The sequence below is a fragment of the Equus przewalskii genome, chromosome 28 (genome assembly GCF_037783145.1).
Source record: "Equus przewalskii isolate Varuska chromosome 28, EquPr2, whole genome shotgun sequence".
NCBI classification, from domain to species: domain Eukaryota; kingdom Metazoa; phylum Chordata; class Mammalia; order Perissodactyla; family Equidae; genus Equus; species Equus przewalskii.
In genome coordinates, this window is record NC_091858.1 from 11873206 (window position 1) to 11892241 (window position 19036).

Consider the following 19036-nt stretch of genomic DNA (forward strand, 5'->3'; position numbering starts at 1 on the left):
CAATCCTATGCTTCCGTCTCTCATAGACTAAGACCCCCTCATGGGTCCCACTGTTTACCTAAAGCCTTCCCTTGCGGTGTTCTCACAAGGGAAATAGAGATGAAGGGAAAACACATATGAAGCCTGAGTCAGGAACTGGTAGGACTGCCTCCTATGCACCATCCAAGCTGTGAGGAAACTGTCTTTGTTTCGTTTTTTTAGTTATTATGAAACACAAGATAGAAATTTTACTAGGTCCTAATAGTGTCAACTAAGGTTAGGGTACAGTTTCCAAGGAAACTATTTTCCATAGGGAAAAATATCCTGGTTCTCCTGAAGACCAAAAAAATAATGTAAATTACCACTTAGACATCTGTCTCCAGGATTCCTGGATGGCAAGTCTATATCAGGGAGAACTGTTTCCTAACAATTGCATTTATGCCAAGCAGAGATTAGTCAACCCATTTTTAGCTTTCAACTTAACCAAAATTTCTTTTTTCTACTTCAACCAGTATGGATCATTTGGGGACAGAAAGCCAACAGGCAAGTTTCAGAAACAGGCTTGCCTCAAGCACATTACAGCACTAAGCAATATAAAAATACAACAATATGAAAACACAACTGCTTCACTAGCACAACCTCTACTCTGTAAGACTTAAGTCTGTATTTTGTAAATTCCAAAATAATTCAACTTTAGATTTAAAAGTGTGACAAGAGGTACCACTAATCTGTTGTTCAGGTATTATGAAGTGATTGATATTTGGGGGAGTAGCTAGGTCACACATTCTTTCATCATGTTACTTTAATTTTAACTTAAATTGTATTATAACATAAAAGCACAGAGTAACATGTGCATGCACAAATTTAGAACACTCATATACGGATGGAAAACCGTCCACAATGGCCATTTCTGTTATTTAACAAAATAAGAACATTAAAAATTAGTTTTCACTTTCTTACAAAAACCTTGACTAAGGAATGTTACACTATTGTTTTTGGTCACAAACTGCGTAAGTCAATAAGAGCCCTAATTTTTTATCCTTTATTTTCATTCTATGCTTTCAATGAATATAATAGCTAATGGATCCCTACTACTGTTTTTCATTATATACTTTTTGTTTGCATTCTTATCATTTATTTATATAAGGCTAATCAAAATACCCATTCAATAAGAGCTACCTAAAAGATATTTTTTCATATCATTTAAGCATATCAAAAAAAAAACAAACCTAAGTATTGCTAAATACTAAGGGCGGATGAGAGTTTGAAGATCTTTGGACATCTAGCCAGTTCATAAGTTGTCATTAAAATTTAAAAATAGTTTGTAAAAGATATTTATAATTAAGAAAAAAATAGGAAGAAAATGGACATGGAGGCAAAGGAGATTTCCTGAACAATGAATAGATTACACTTGACAAGGGCAATAACCCTCCCAATCACGTAGTTTGTTCTCATTCGCTATAAAGATACAGGCCAGCGGAAGCACAGCTCATTGTTTTGATGCTCAGTGCTGTTTAAGCTTCCAGGTCCTACCTAATACTTTAAGACATATGGTAAAATCTTGCCTAGATTTGGAGGATTTATAGATCTCCCACAACTGATGAGAACTATCCCCTAGCGCTTGTAAAATATTCTGATTCAGATATTAAAATTGTCTTTTGAAAATATTTTTATTTCACGGAGTAGTTTTCCCAAATGACCCATCTTAGTTTCATTTTTTAACATAAATATAAATAAATACATATACAGTTTCTCCACTCAACAGAAAGAAGTGTGTTAAATGCAGCATAGATTTTTGACAGTAAGATTTATAAAGTTTAAAGAGAGCAGTCACAAACACTTGGGAAATTAAATTTACATGTGTATTTATGAAATACAAGCAGTCAACCTGTATCTGTTCCTATTGCTACTTCCTTAAAATCGATCTTATTAAGAATAATTTTCTTCAATGCTGGCTGGGAAATCCCTGCAGCATTTTCTTTCATTTTCATACCACCATAAGGTGAGCACACTTTATTAAATAGTCATTGAGGATATTAGAAAAAGTGAATGCCATTTATCATAATTATTTGATAAACATGTTTACATTATCAATACATTCCAATTATCATATGGTATACCGAATATTTAGATTGGCTTTTAAGAACACAATTGATGCACAATTGCATGACCCAATTATAAATGTTATTCAACATCAGTATTTTTACTCCTTTTTAGAAATCAGTTTCTGTCTAGTATAACCACAATGCTTTGAAAACTAAAAATGTAGCGCATCAAACAATGATTTATTTGAATAACAGAAATTTAATTGAACAGCAAATTATTTTGCATTCTGACAAACACAAAACCTAGAAACATTTCTTAGCTCATTCAGTGAGCAAGAGAAAAAGCAAAGACTGGGAAGAATTTAAATAACTGTAAAGGAAGTGTAATTTACACAAACTTCAAATATAAAGCAAACAAGCTACGAGATTCCATGTTATCTCCTAAAATACGCCCAACGGCTTCTGTTTCAAAAGGTCCATTTTTCAGAGAAGAGCTTCTTTTCATATAGACAGTACTCAGGAGTTTATCTTAGATGGGGGGAGGGGGATTCAGGTAGGACTTCTATTAGCTCAACCCTAAGGCTAATCTGTTGCATGTGTAGTTCCTACACGAGTAAGCAACTTGTAGGAAACGACACTGCAGCTGAGCGCGTAAGAGCTGGAAACTGTTCCCCGGGGTATGATATCGCAAAATGACTTTGCTATATTCCCTCTCCAGCCTAGCATCATGGCTCAGGCAGGAACACAACCGTCACGGCCCCAGGGCAGCTTCATGTCCTTAGATAAGAACCCTCTACTCCATCACTTTCCCTGAAATCTTCTGACCAGAAGCACACAAAAGTAGCTCATCCAGGACAAATTAGCCCTTATTCTCTCCGTATATATTTTTTCCAATTTGCGTTCCTTTGCCTGGTAAATTCTGAAAGAGGTTGTTAACTGAGACCACACAACTGGATGAATTCACAAGTACTCATACACTCACATACACACTTTTACACTCAATATTCCAAGTATGGATTTACAGAGTTTACATTACATAAAATAGCTTGTACTATTTACTTTCACCCTACAATCTTACAATAACTAATATATTCATAAAAATGCAAGAGAAACTTTGAGCACGATTTCATTAGTCCTTAGCTAAACCAATTAGTTAAGGTTTCAGGCAATATCCTACTTTGAAGTACAATACACTGAAATCACTAAACATATACAATAATTACACAAACCTAGAGCAGTAACTTCAGGATTTCTTAATCTACTCAATTACACGCAGGGAGATTTCCAGCTCATTTCAAAAACAACACTGCTTTGCTTGGCATGCCACAACTTGCAACTATGTATTTCCTTGACAGGCCAGCGAAAGGGCAAACCTACCGACCTTCAGTGAAGCGTTTTCCCCTTAGAAGCACAAAAATAGAATAGCTTTCCTCCAGACAACATGAATTTGCCATTTCCAGACATCCTCTGGACGCTTATAAGAACTTTACCCCTGAAGTCTGACATTGGTTTCTAGTTAAAAGGCATAACTGACACCATTGCTAATCTAGTAACACACCCCCAGTCCTAGGCATCCTTGCCAACTGGCTTCCCCCTTATATTAACTTCCACTATGTATAAGGAATGATTCACAACTCACTGGTTTGGGGTAAAGGCGAAATCCTTCCTGAATTACATATAAGACATGTGAAAATGGGACAATGTTTCGGCTTAAAAGGTTTGTTTCAGATTCTATAACAGAATAACATATGCTGCAGTACGATGGGGTTGAGCTTTTGTGCTCCCTAATAAAACAGCTCCCAGCAGAGTGTTTCCCGTGTTTTACAGTGACATCTATCAGCCAGACCCGGGGAATCCCAACGTCACTCAGCTTTCTTCAGCACCACTGTCTGAGAACAGCTTCTGTCCACAGAGCGGTGCAATCTTCACAGGTCTCTGGCACACAAAGTGCATTGTTAAAATAAGAAAATGGTGGATGAGCAATGCTCTTTCCTGTCATTAAAACCAAACTGTTAGGTATTAATTAACTGCAGGATATAAACACCACGAATGCCAATCCGAAATTTAAATAACTGGCCGTCATCAAATACAAATTTAAAAGAATGGACACATTTTGCATCACAGGTAGGCTGAGTGTGGCATGGTGCTGAGTTTTGTAAAATTTCAATTAACCCAACCATCTATTAGACAGATACATAGAGACCTAGGGAAAAAGCTATTATGCATGTTAGAATTTGTAATGTGTAATCACGTTAATTTACGGTTTGAGAAGAAATCCTGCTACGTTTTAGTGATCATATGGTAATCAGCAAATTATACAGATATTTAGAACCTAGAAATTATTTATGAATGGCATAAATGTAATGCTACCTCAGAAATGCAATTAGATTATCAGCTAATTTCTCAGACCTGATAATGTTAAGGAGATCTGGGAAGCATACTTCTCAGTGGTAAAATCGAAAAAGGTCTGGGAAATCGATTGCTAAACTTATCTTCCGAAATTCTTCTTCAGGGCCTACAAGTGAAGCTCCATAATTACGCTCATCTGTTCTGATTCACTGATGTGCCAAAACATACTCCAAACCAAAATATTGTGAAAACAAAAATTCTTTAGATGATTTCACCAAACCCCCCCCCCCAACTTTATACTTCTCACATACACTTACTCACAAGGTACAGACTGCATCTATCTGTTGGACATTGAGTTTGCCAAAACCTTTCCTTGTTGAGGCCCCACAGACAAAAAAAAAAAAAAAAAAAAACAACCCTGACCATCTGCACACTCAGGACTCAAAGGGAAGGGAAGGCGTTAAAATCCTGTCGGACTCGCCCTCCCTCCTTCAAAGGCAAAGCCCCACACGCGGCCCATAACCAGCAACTCCTAACGCAAGCCAAGTTCCACAACGCACTTGCAAGAAAGCAGCCGGCCCATTTCCATTCCACTTGGTGAACCAAACCCCAAGGGATTAAAAAGTTTCAGGCGGCCCCAACTGAGGACCTGGGCTTTCACCAATGGCAAAGCCTAGAACACAGGAAACTGGAGCAGGCGCTGCCTGTGGAATCCAATCCGCGAAACCTCCCTCTCGGAGGATCGCTCAGAGTCTACAACCTCGAACTAAACTCCTCCGAACGCATCGGCTCAGCAGCCGTCGAGCACCGGGGGCCGCCGCGCCCCGGGAATGCGCCCCCCGCGGCCGGCCCGCGCACGCCCCCGGGGGCGAGGAACTTACCGCACCGCTTGCACAGCACCCGGCTGACCTCCTTCTTGAGGTTCCGGCCCGTCTCGAGAGGGGGGAAAGATGCTCGGAAGGCGGCCGGCGCCCGGCTGCTGCTGTTGGCATCGGGCTCCATGAAGAAGATGTACCTGCTGTCCTCCTTGAGCCTCCCGCAGGACGGGAACGCGGGGTGGCCCCAGGCCCCCAGGCGTACGGTGAGCAGCGAGTCCTTCTTCAAGCCCCCGGCTTTGACCGCCCACACCTGGTGCACCTTCACCAGATAGGGCGCCTCGTCCCCGGGCTCGCCGGCGCCGGGCGCCAGGGCCGTGGGCCAGGAGGGCACGGTCCCGTTGGCGGTGGGCAGCGGGTCCCGGGCGGGCGGCTTGCGCTCACCTCCCCACGCCCCTGCCTCGCCCGCCGCCGCCTTCCTGTCGAGTGCCCCCTGCTGCCGCCGCGGTGGCTGCACCTTTCCCTCGATCACCACCGCGGCGCGCTGAGCCAGCTCCTGCACCGAGCCCACGCTGGGCGGGGACGAGTAGCACACCGAGGCCCCCGCGGGAGCCGCCTCGTCGCCGGCGGCCGCCCCCGGCGCCAGGGCCGCGGCGCACAGCAGCAGCAGCGGCAGCAGCGGCGGCGGCGAGCGGGCGGCGGGGCCGGGGCGCGGGGCCCGAGGGCCGGCACTCCCGGAGCGGCGCGGGGCGCGTCGCCATCTCATGGTGCGAGGTGCGTGCGGGCTGCTGGCTGTCGGTTCGGACTCTGCCTCGCTCTCTCGCGCTGCCTCCCTTTTCCTCTCTCCTCCTCCCCCCAACACCACTCCTCCTTCCCCCCTTACCCTCCTCCTTTTATTTATTTATTTGGGGGGGGGGGTGTGTAGGATAGTTGTTTATGGGAGGAGGAGGAGGAGGAGGAAGGGAGGGAAGAGGTGGGTGGAACCACAGAAAGGCGAAGAGGTATAAGAGCAAAAAAAAAAAAAAGAAATTAAAGCAAAATAGAAAAGCAAAAAAAAAAAAAAAGCCGCTGCCACCGCCTCGGTTGCTGGGAGTGACAGGTCCTCCCGGCGCCGCCGCCGCTGCGCCCGAGCCCTGCTGTCGGGGCTGCTGTCACCGGAGGAGGACGTGGAGGTGGAGGAGCTGCTCAGCGGGTAGCAGTCCTTTGTGTGAAGTGATGCTGCGGCGGCTGCTGAGGCTGCGAGCGAGCGGCTGGGCGAGCGCGCGAGGGAGAGAGCCCTGGAGGCGGAGTTGCGTGCCTGGAAATCGCTGGGTGGCCGCGGCGGCGGCAGCGCCCTGCGCCTCGCCGGCCTGTTTACCTGGGGTGCGAACTCGCCCCGCGCCTGCCTTCCCCATGCTGGTTCCGGAGCCCGGCCGGGGAGTTGGTCCTCAGTGGTCTTCCCTTCCGCGCGCGCCTCCTCCCTCCGTGTCGCCCGGATTGCTGCAATGGGAGGCCGGGCGGCAAACCGGCTGCAGTCCGAGTGGGCTGCGGAGATTTACTGGGGAGTGAGAGGTGACGCTTCAGTAATCAGGGACCTGTTAGCCAGGCGCAGGACGCCCAAACGCAGGGAGAAGGCAGGCCGAGAAGGAAGGAGGGACACAGGAGATGCGGGTCCTCGTTTCAGAAAAGTTTTGGGGGAACTGGTTACTTGAGAGTGAAAAGAGAGCAACATGTTCACAGGAGACGAGCAGCAATTAAAACAACTTTATGTCACGCTCGCTCTCCTTCAAAGGCGCACACACAGTGAGCACATCAGGGATGACGCCTCTTTCGCTCCTTTCTATGTGGCACTTCAGTCTTGATTACCCCTGCCTTTTCTTCTACTCAAATTCCTGGTTCACCGTGATGTGGGGACATGTGTGGCACTGCTGGTAGGAGCATAGTTTGAATAAAATAGTTGCTCAATAAGGTCATTTTGTGTAAAGTTTATGGCACTTTGTCACCTAATCAGTTTCTTTTTTGAAATGAAATGAGAGACGCTTCTGTGGCCGCTGGAACAAAAGATCCAGACACGAGTTGCTGTATGTTAAATATTGTTCCCTCTGAATACCACACCCCCCACCGTAACTCCACCCCACCCTCCTTCGTCCCCTCATCCTCCCCACTTCCCGCCAAATTTAAGGAACCACTTTTAAAACGAGAATCCATCATCTCCCAGGGTGTTCTTTTCGAGAAAGTACCATTCAACAAGAAGAGAACACATTTTTAGCGTTCAAAGGTAAACATTTCCTCTTAGATGCTTTTATGATGAAAAATATATTCAATGACCTAACAAAACTGAGTCGAAGTCATTGTTCAATGGGCAATAGATCCACACTGTGAGAATTTAAGATTTTAAAAGCACTCTGACATCATAATATCCTTTACCCTTGTATTCTACAAGTTGCCTCTAGCAGTTTCTTGAAAGTATGTCACATAAGCTTTAGACTTTTTTTGTATAAAAAAATAAAAGCAGATTATAAACCACAAAGATCTTTTTTTTTCTTGGCATAATATAGTTGGCTAGAAAACAACGTCTCACTCTCTCAAAGTTCAGGACGGGGTCCTGATGCTCACTGTGTTTCAGCATGTGGGGATTCCTATTTCTTCTGCCCTGATGGAGTGCTTCCAGAGGAGATCACCATATAGCAGCATAATAGTGCACCTCTGGCCTGCAGTGTATCTTCTCTTGAATGCTGGTGCTCCCGGGGATTTGTTGAAAGAAAGTGCTCAGATATCCAGTCCTACTGGTGTCCACTTTTCTTTGACCTGACCTAGCACATTTCTGACTTTGACCTTTTTGCAGTTGCAACTCTAGCTTAGAACATTTTCTCCCTTCTCTCCACCTTTCAGACCTTGTATCAGTTATCTATTGCTGTATGACAAGCCACTCCAAAATTTGTTGGCTGAAAACAATACCCACCCATTTAGCCCAGGGTTCTGCAGGTCAGCAAATTTGGACTATTGCTCCCATGGGGGCGGGGGGGGTTCTGTTCTCAGCTGGGCTCACTGTTGACTCTGCTGGGGCCTGACTGGTCTCAGACGGTCTCAGCTGAGAAAGCTCATGTCTTGAAGAATGTGGTCATTTTTCCTTCAGCAGGCTTAGCCTGGGCTTGTTCATGGCAGCTGGACATGTTCCAAGAGAGTGGCCAGAAGCACGTGAGGCCTCTTGAGGCCTAGCCTCATAAGTGGCATCTCGTCACTGCCACCGTTACAATGCCAGCTCAAATTCCAAGAGTGAAGGAGAGGACAGCATCTCTTAATGTGAGATGCTGAAAGGTTGCATTGCCAAGGGGCAGAGATACAGGAAGGGGAAGAATTGATGGCATTTCTGCAAACAATCCACCATCCATCTAAGCATCCTTTGAGGTCCACCTGCCACCCGAAGCCTCCTTTCTTAAATACTAGACACTCAAGTACCCACTCCCCACAGCGCACTCCCCCTGCATTTGCAGTCTGTAACATGCCTCCTTACTTTTGATCACGGTATTTTATTGAGCCCAAATGTTTCAGTTTTACTCCCATTTCTCCAACTAGATTGTAAGCTTGTTGAAAAACGGGGACCATATTTTCAGTTTTCCCCTGTTCTAACCCAATTTGGGGCACATATTAAGCACTCAAGAAATGTCAGCTGATTCATCATGGACTGATGTGGTTTACCACATATTACCCCAATACTGGCCAACAGGGGTCACAGAGAGATGGAATTCCAGCCAATAAAAACAAGAATAAACATTTAAAGCCTTGGTTTAGTCATTAAATGCGTAGATACCCCCTCCAGTACTTTAGCAAGTATTTTATCTATAATTAAACATAAGCTGCTGCTGCTTATGTTTTTCAAAACGCCTTTTTTTAATGTAGTTTTTTAAATGCCTTTACTTTACTCCCACATTTTCTCCTACTCCTCTCTCAGCTAAGTGGTCTGAAGGGATAATTCTTGTGGATATTTCCCGTGCAAAAGTAGGCCTTCTTAAAACAAGTTATTACTAAGAACCATTTGCAGACGTATTTCAGTTCAGTTCTTTATCGGAATCCTCATTTTCAAGGGCGCCCATACGCTGAGTGGATGTTACCTCTTTTGCCCTTTTGAACGAAAAGGGAATGGCATTTCCAATATGATTAACATATGCTTGAGAAAAGGTATGAACAATTGTTCAGTGTCATGAAATGCTTTTCAGAAAAGGGACACTTTGTCCACATCATTGTATTAAAAAGACAAAAAGAAAAAAGCCTCATTCTTGTAAACATCCTAAAACCAGAGTTCTTAAACTTTCGTGTGCATCAGAATCACTTGTGCTTCCAGTGCACAGATTGCCGGCACCATCCCAGAGTTTCTGACGCAGTAGGTTTGGGGTGGGGGCCCGATAATTTGCATTTCTAATAAGTTCTCAGGTGACACTGATGCTGCTGGTGGAGAGCCCACACTTTGAGAACCACTGCCAAAAACTTTAGATTTATAAACTTCAATATCCATAGCATAAGAATGCTGCAAACATGTGTAAACATACTTAGGCGTTGTATTTAAATAGTCAATGTCCTCTCCATCATGAATTTTGCTCATGCCAGTTTTGAAAGGGAAATGTGGATCGCCTCCTTGGTTATTAGAGGCTGATGCTATTTAGCAGACTTTTTCTGACTAGTTAAGGAGATGTCGATGACCACCTATGGACAGGAAAGGTGAGTGCTTCCTTGAGGACTTAACTTGTCTCAATGGTCAGTTGGAACCAAAAGGAAAACTAGGAATCGGAGTAGTTGTCATCATGTTACCTAGGAATTCTTTTTCTGCTCAAGTGGGGAATGAACAGAGAGACAAAATTATGCAGGTAAATGTGAAATACTACTTTTACTAGTTTAGAAAATCTGAAGAGGAAGTCCACAGTGCAGTGGCAACCTGCAAAGATTTTCCCATCCCAGCACTTAATGCCTGATTAAATGCTTCTAAATGGTGGCTATTGAAGGGGCAACAGGAAATCTACGGAAGCATTGATATCTACTTTATCATTATTGACCAACAGCACACAGAGTGCACATCTCCAGCCGTAAATCATGAAACAACTATACTCCTGGCTTTGGAGTCCTGAATTTGCAGTCTCCCTAAGAAGCCTCCCGCGCTTAGCAGCCTGTCTTGGAGCAGGCACAGGGTCCAGGGCAGTTTAGACACAGTGATTTAACAATAAGCTGGACTTGAGAGAAGAGCTAGTCAAAAGATCTAGTGAATTATAGACCCATAGAAACCACCCAAGAGAGGCAATGTGGCAAAATGTCTCTGCTGAAGAATAGCTAGAAAATTAAGAAGATTTCATTAAATACCAGCTGCTATAGGAGTCTTCAGGAACTGGATCAAGCCTCTTGAGTCACAGACACTGGGGGCCCGGTTACCTCCAACCACCCATCCTTTCAGCTATCCACCCATCCATCCATCCATCCTTCCATCCCTCCATTTCTTTAATTATGTAATTAAAAAGGGCAATACTTTGTAGCATAAGGCGGGAATGCAGAGGTGAAAGGTCCTGCCCTGAAGAAACTCAGAACCTAGTGCCGCTAATTTGGGTACTTTGGTATGACATGAGCTCTTGTAGATTTCACATATTTCAGCCTAGCTGAGAGGGAGGAAAGAGAATGAAACCAAGAGGATTTTCTGATTGCTTTTTTGTGATTCAAAGATATCTTTGAACTTTGTGACAAGTATAGAAGATCAAAAAGTCTCATTTAGGTTCACTTCCTTCACCCACCCTTACCAGCCAACCAAGAAATGAACATTCATTGGACATTTGCATTGTGCAATATATGTAAAGTGTAAGGACATTAATTGGCCTGGGGTCAGACTTGAGTTCTGCTATTTATCAGCCCTGAAATCCGAGGAAAATTTATGAATTTTCTGAGCCTTTTTTCTCATTTATTAAATAAGCATAGCCCCTGCTTTTTTTCCCCACAGGACACTTGAAAAGGTTAAAATAGCTTAGTACATATGAAATTCTTTAGAAACTCCACTTATGCAAAATACAAAGTGGATACATGGTATCTTGCCCTCAAGAATCTTCCAACCCAGTAATGTAGACAGCACATTTTGGAAATTGTCTTAAAGTAGTTATATGTCTACTCAAATGCCTTTATTGTCAGAAGCTCACTACCTCCCAGGGATGCTTACTCCATTGTTAGACATATCTGACTATTTAAAAGTGCTTTTCTATAACAGGCTGTAAGACACTTATTTAAGACCTGGCCATAAAATTCAACTGGTGGTTCTCTGTTGTGCACCAATGTTACACCAGTATTTGTTTAGACTGAGTCAGCCGTGATTGCTGGTCTGTGGCTGGCAATCCTGTCTCACCCATCATCTGTCCCATCTGTTTGCATGAGTTAATGATGTTTTTTGGGGGAGAGGGGAGTATTTTTGTTTTTTCTGTTGTTTTGTGTCTGTGTGTCTGCTTTCTGAAGGAGAAAGGAGAGATCTGGCGAAGAAACAGAGGCGGGAGGAGGATGGACAACGGAGAATGGTGTGGGCTGTGTTCCCCAGACAGCTCAGAACAAGGGCCTATCCTTAAAGGGACAGAGACCGAAAGCAAAACCTGAAGTGGCCATTTTGATGAAGAACACTGTAAAACTTAAAGGCACATTGCATGTTAAAGGCAACACATGCATGTTGCTTTAAAACCCAGGCGAAAAATTAAAAAGCAATGTGAGGGAGATGACCACTTTCCACTTCTGGGAGGAAGGACCACTGCAGATGTGTCCTGAAGAAACAAAGGGGAACAAGACAGCAGTGGAAATGTCATTGCGCTTGTCAGGAAGTAGGGGAGCTGTGTTCTCATGGAAGCACCTCTTATGAAAGAAGATAACTCAGAAGAGAATAGCAGATTTTGTTCCCACCTGTGTGCAGCCCCCGAAGGGAGCTCGCAGCCATTACCGTGGCACACCTTGGAAGAGCTGGTGAGGGAGTGTGGATATCAAACTAAGTCCTGTAAGCCAATATGACTTCCCTGGTACCCTCCTTGGGGACAAAGAGATGGATATTAACATTATTATTAACTAATAATGTAACACAATACTATGAGGTAGAGAAGGGATCATTTTTGTCATCATTTTACAGATCACTGAAGCCAGCTGCTGAGATCAAATACTATGTTTTGGGGCTAGCCCGGTGGCGCAGTGGTTAAGTTCACATGTTCCGCTTCTCTTTGGCCCGGGGTCCGCGAGTTTGGATCCCAGATGCGGACACGGCACTGCTTGGCAAAAGCCATGCTGTGGTAGGTGTCCCACATATACAGTAGAGGAAGGTGGGCACGGATGTTAGCTCAGGGCCAGGCTTCCTCAGCAGAAAAAGAGGAGGACTGGCAGTAGTTAGCTCAGGGCTAATCTTCCTCAAAAAGAAAAAAGTCCTATGTTTTTGTCACTTTTCCTTGAGCACGTGTCTTTCTTATGCCTTACTAGTAGTGAGACACTATCAATAGATAACTTGTAAACCATCCAAGAGAAAGACACTACTTAAGATCCTAAATACATTATAAGTTTTTCATTTCTCTTCAAAAATTGACTTGAAAGTTTCATTGTACCCTGATATTTAGGAGTAATAAATATAAATTTTGTTTATTTCTAGGAGCACTTTATGGAGCTTATTGTTGCTATTTCCAAATATGCCAAGTTTGAATAAAGAAGGGGTTTAATGGTTAAGTTTGTTTAAGTTCCATCTTTTTCAGTAGTAAAAGTAAACAGCATTTTTGCTTTCTTTCCAATTACTCCAAAAGCATTCAATGGATGTTCTTAAAACTTTCTAAGGGATTTTCCTTAGGGATGAATACAAACCAGGAAGAAACTTTTGAAAAACTTGTAGAAAATTAAGTGGTCATATTTGTGATAGAATATTTTTCTAAACCTTTACAGTAACATACCCCCAAGTCGAGTCAAAGAAAAAAGGAAGAAAAAAAGCAGATTATGAATCATGAGAGTCAAAGATACAATCCTGACACTTGCTTTTCGACAGTTTGACAATTTTCTAGTTATTTCACCACGGAAGCTCCCAACATCAGCCTTCCCTTGAAAGGGTTAGGATACAGATGGCACCTTCAGTCACACAAAGAGAAAACAAATAGATCTTTAGAACTCAGGTGGAATGGCAGTCCACCCCTCTGGGTGCATCTCTTTCCATGAGAATAGAGTACTTCCAATTTTGTCAGTTTTGTTTTCCTTTGGTTTTACAGAATTTTCTGCTGTAGAACAGCCCACACATGCTGATAGTAGGAACTTTGTGCTCCTTAGCGTAACATAACTCCAGGAAAACCATAATTACTTTATGCCAACTTCTATTCTGCAGTTTTGGTAAAAATCTTAGTATGGAAAAGAGTGTGTTACTAGGTTGAGGAGGCGCTGAAGTGCAGGAGCCTGAAAACCAAGAACATGTAATAAAAGAGATCAAAGCAAGAGAAAGCATTAACTTCCTGCCCTACTGGTAGGTTTTACATCAGTTTTTACTATATGTACTCCTGAAAGAGTGGTATAAATAAATATTTTATTATCCACCCACTAACCTGGGGTGCCTTGTTAGAACATCATAAACTTTCTCCATTAGTTATGCTTTGATTCATGGAGAAATGCATCAAACGTTAGGCCAGGAAAGAATCCTAGACTAGTTTGAAGTTCTTTATTTTGGAAATGATAAAAAGGTTCAGAAAAGCTGATTGCCTTTCCCACGGCTCATGAAGCTCATTGTTTTCAGAAGTAGGTTCAGAACTCAGGCTCCTGCTGTCCCAATTCTGTGCTTTGCTCGTAAGCCACAATGATTTGACTAAAAGCCCTGTCACAAGCCTCCCTAAAAAGCTGGTAGCCTAGACTTTCCTTTCAAAAACCATTTCTGGAAGTAATTGACTACATAGTGCTAGCACCTCAGAACCGCTGAGGTCTCAGCACCTGGAATGCTAAGTTCCCCATTGCAAAGTTTCCTCTTACAAAGGTAAGAGGTGTCAGCCACTAAGCCAGCACTGAGCAGCCTCCCCCGTCATTTCTCCTGAGAACACTATTCCCCAAAAATAACAAGCAACAGCTTTCTATTTATTGTCCCTGTTTATTGAGTGTGTCATTTTTCCATAGCTAAGATCTTCCCAGGCATAAGAAATAGGTCCACGTGGGGATATGAAAGAGTTAAAGGCTTTTCCATCATATTTTCCTGGAATGCATCAGTATTAGTTGGAAACCTCGGGAGTTCCCAGGATGAAATCCAAAATGGCCCTGGTATACAGTACATGGGGGACAAAGAGAAACCAAAGAAATAGGCAGACCATTCCAGATTGTTGGGTGGCAGGTTTTACTATACCAGAATGGAAGGGGGAAATGGGGAGGTTGAAAGGGGTAAAGGGGCACATTTGTACTATGATGGATGGTAACAACTTTTGGTGGTGAACATGATGTAGTCTATACAGAAGTCAAAATATAATAATGTACACCTGAAATTTATATAATGCTATAAACTAATGTTATCACAATAAAAAATTGATTAAAAAAAATAGGCAAGGGACCTTCCATGAGGCTTGTCTTGGGCAGCCACAGGACAAGTAGATCTCCACATCTGCTCAACAGAATCTTCAAGGTTTATGAAGAGGGGCCAGCCCCAATGCGTAGTGGTTAAGTTTGGCATGCTCCACTTTGGCAGCTGGGTTCGCAGGTTCTGATCCCAGGTGGAGACTTACACAATTCATCAGCCATGCTGTGGTGGCAACCCACATATAAAGTGGAGGGAGATTGGCACAGATGTTAGCTCAGGGCTAATCTTCCTCAGCAAAAAAAAAAAAAAAATAGAACATATTATAATGGATATGACAAATAGCTGAATCTTTGAAATGAGACTAAGGAGCCCTTTCATGTCAGGTCCTAAAGATATATCTACCATTCATGGTTGGATCTCCAGTGGCAGCTGAACCTGTGAATTTGAAGCATTCTCCAATGTTTGCAAGCCACATTAATCCTTCTCCCTGTAATCTTATTTTTAAACTTAGTCATATTCTCAATTAGCATCTATATTAGAGGAAATATCCTATATTGTGAGCAACAGTATGGCATTAGACATGAACTCTACAGCCAAATTTCCTGGGTTCAAATTCCAGCCTCAACCCTTACTGGCTGCATAACTGTAGGCAAGTTAATTAATCTCTTTGTGCCTCAGTTTCATTACCTATAAAATATAGCTAATAATAGTAACTATCTTTTAGGAGTAAATTAATTTGATTAGATTAATCTGCATAAAGTATTTAGACAAGTGCCGAACACATAGTAAGTGGTATATAAATTACTATGATTTTCTTACCTTTGAGCACAGTGACAACTGCCTTAGAGTAACTTTTGTGTGTGTGCAGGACAAAGGCAATTAATAAGTGTTTGAATGAATGAAGCCACAAATGAAGATCATATCAAGACTTTTAAAAAAACCAGATTTTAGTATTGGTAATAAGTCATTCCCTGTAAACTGAGACCCAAAGATTAATTCTTCAGGGAAGGAACCCACTGACTCCTTAACCTCATATGCTGGGCAGAACATCCCCAAAGAGCCTCTTTAACAGTCGGCAAAATAACCTTACTACGTAATCTGTCCCAGTGCAATCAGCTTACTGAACAGTCAGAGCTTGGTGAGAAATGGCTCTCCTCTTCTCTAATCCTTGCTTTTAAATATGCTCTACTGGATCTCCTTCTCTTGGTCCTTGTGTCAGATGGATCCTACAGTCTCCAGATTCTTTCAGGCGTGTGAAGAAGCCCCATTTCATTAACGATGACTCCCATGCAGGGATTAATGGGGTCTGGTCCAATCAAAATCAAAATGGCATCTCACATCCAATTTAAAGCCTCTCCCCACAGACCTGCAGGGGGAGAGAGGAGACAGGCCTGTGCCCTCCCGTTTCCTCCCCACCTTTTCCCTCCCATTCCTGGCTTTTCCTGGGTCTGAGCTGAGGAAGATGAGATTAAAGGAAAAGTGTATTTTTTGTTTGCTTAAATTACTCTGCATTTTAGTTCTGCCTTGGTTAATACCGGCTGTCCATCAGTGACCTCTTTGGGACAGACATCCAAATACTAGCACTTTTGTGAGGTTCATGGGAAACTTCTTTCGGAGTTTTGCAGGCTCTCCACACTGTACAGTTCCCAGACAAAGGCCGTCCAGTTTGGGGCTTACCTCCTGAAATTCCCCTTTCCCAAATGGAACGTCTCCTCCCATCCCAGCCTATTACTACAGTCTTCTCTTGCCTGTTACTACAGTGCGCTCGTGTCTGTTACTACAGCGTTCTCGTACCTCGACAAGGCATCTTTGGGACAAGGTGCTTTTAAGATCACTTCTACATTTTACAGCATCCTCTTAAACAGTGGGAAACATCTTTTCCATGCCAGACGATGGAAGGGAAGGCTACTCCCTGGTGCCCGCTCATTTTACTCTGTCAAGATGGGTGCTCCCTCTGTTGTCTCACCTTCAAAATTCCATAGGTAAGACATAGGCCCCAGTCCCCATTTTCCTGTACACCTCAGACATCAAGGTGCACCTGTCCTCTCTTCCAAGAGCTCTCTCACCCTTCTACTCCTCTGCAGTCCCAGGGAAGGCAAAAGGGCTTCCGTTTCAGCAGGCCTCTAGCTAAGGAGAGAGATGCCAATTTCCTGTTGTTCTCCATAGCCTCGATATTGCCTTGCAGTTTCCTTGCAGCCATCTCAGTTGGTTTGAAGGAGGTGTTACCTTCCTTTACCTGAAGTGAGTGGGGGAATGCCACAGTCCTCCCACTCTAAGCCAACAGCTCACTTCCTCTGTGGGCTGGGGATGAGTTATGAGGTACTGGAGCAAAAGGGTGATGATCCCAGGACACAGCCTGGCCACATTTTAGTAAGTTCGCAAATTATCTGCCTGTGTATATTATCTTTGTGCCAGGCATGGAATTGGGGCAACATCACAAAATCAGCAAGGAAAATATTTGAAATATTCTATAAAGCAAGAGTAAAAGAGAAGGAGGGCAATTCTTTACAGAGGTCAGTAATACAATATGAAAAATGAACCAAAAACTGGTAAATAGGATTGAAAATGTCAGTGAACCCCTTTTATCTGTAGCAAAAATCAGTCTACCAGGAACAAATATTTGGGAAAATACCAGAGCAGTAAGTTATTTTGTCTAGACATTAGAAATGCAGATGCAATGAATAACTGATTAAAATTGGGTTTGATAGACTGAGCATCCTTTGCTATGTTATTAAGAGCATTCAATTATGTGCACTATTAGTTCTGGAATTTTAGAAAATGGTCAGCTCTTTAAATAGCTATTTCTCTCTTTATTAAGTTAAATTAATATATAATTCTTGGGTTTCTTCCTCTGCCCCAAGGCAAAAGTGCTTGATTATTAAGAATTTTAATTTAGAGTTTATATTTTTACCACTCAAACTTTGTTCTTCTCTAATTACTTGTGAAATTTCAAAACATTCATTGATAAAAATTTTTGTTAGGTTGGCCAGATATCAAAATGATGTACCAGGCAGTTTCTGATTTATATGAGTTCAACATATGTAATGTGATGTTTTATATACATAAATATATATGTAAAACCAATTGTTGAGCCAAATGTCATGTGACCAAAGAATTTTCCTCCCTTCTGACTTCCTTATGGAGACCCACTCTCCATGTGTCTTCAATCTGTTACTGCCTAGAAATGCTCCTCACTATGTCTTCATTCACTTCTCACCTAGGAACCAGATCAAATCAGATTCAGAATGGGTTCCAGATACAATAGTTCTTTCTATCAAAGAAGTATTAAAAGAAGAGAGATAAATTTCCTGTTATAATCTATTCTTTCCAATAGCAGCATCCTCCCTTAAAGAACATGTCTATCCCTAAGGAGATGGAAAGACATTCCATGTACATAGATTGGAAGAATAAACATAGTTAAAATGTCCATTCTACCTAAAGCAATCTACAGATTCAACGCTATGCCAATCAGAATCCCAATGACATTCTTTACAGAATTAGAACAAAGAATCTTAAAATTCATATGGGGCAACAAAAGACCCCGAATTGCTAAAGCAATCCTGAGAAAAAAGAACAAAACGGGAGGCATCACAATCCCTGACTTCAAAACATACTACAAAGCTACAGTAATCAAAACAGCATGGTACTGGTACAAAAACAGGTGCACAGATCAATGGAACAGAATTGAAAGCCCAGAAATAAAACCACACATCTATAGACAGCTTATCTTCAACAAAGGAGCTGAGGGCATACAATAGAGAAAAGAAAGTCTTTTCAACAAATGGTCCTGGGAAAACTGGAAAGGCATATGTAAAAGAATGAAAATTGACCATTCTCTTTCACCATTCACCAAAATAAACTCAAAATGGATCAAAGACCTAAAGGTGAGACCTGAAACCATAAGGCTTCTAGAAGAAAATGTAGGCAGCACACTCTTTGACATCAGTATTAAAAGGATCTTTTTGAACACCATGTCTTCTCAGAGAAGGGAAACAATAGAAAGAATAAACAAATAGGACTTCATCAGACTAAAGAGCTTCTTCAAGGCAAATGAAAACAGGATTGAAACAAAAAAACAACCCACTAACTGGGAAAAAATATTTTCAAGTCATATATCTGACAAAGGCTTTTAATATCCATAATATATAAAGAACTCTCACAACTCAACAACAAAAAATCAAACAACCCGATCAAAAAATGGGCTGGAGACATGAACAGACATTTCTCCAAAGAAGATATACAGATGGCCAATAGGCACATGAAAAGATGTTCATCATCGCTGATCATCAGGGAAATGCAAATCAAAACTACACTAAGATATCACCTTACACCCATTAGAATGACAAAAATATCTA

General features: G+C 42.4%; 1 protein-coding gene across 1 annotated transcript; it reads right to left on the reverse strand.

Moving 5' to 3' along the window:
* Nucleotides 1-5126: 5126 nt before the first annotated feature.
* On the reverse strand, nucleotides 5127-6079 carry LOC139079994 (pro-neuregulin-2, membrane-bound isoform-like). Its single transcript, XM_070598097.1, has one exon. It carries the CDS (start codon nucleotides 5952-5954, stop codon nucleotides 5127-5129), a length of 828 nt encoding a protein of 275 aa, XP_070454198.1. The 5' UTR covers nucleotides 5955-6079.
* Nucleotides 6080-19036: the final 12957 nt, after the last annotated feature.

Bases quoted from the DNA above. Each gene is read 5' to 3' on its own strand.
- LOC139079994 (XM_070598097.1), bottom strand. From the start codon at position 5,954: ATGAGATGGCGACGCGCCCCGCGCCGCTCCGGGAGTGCCGGCCCTCGG.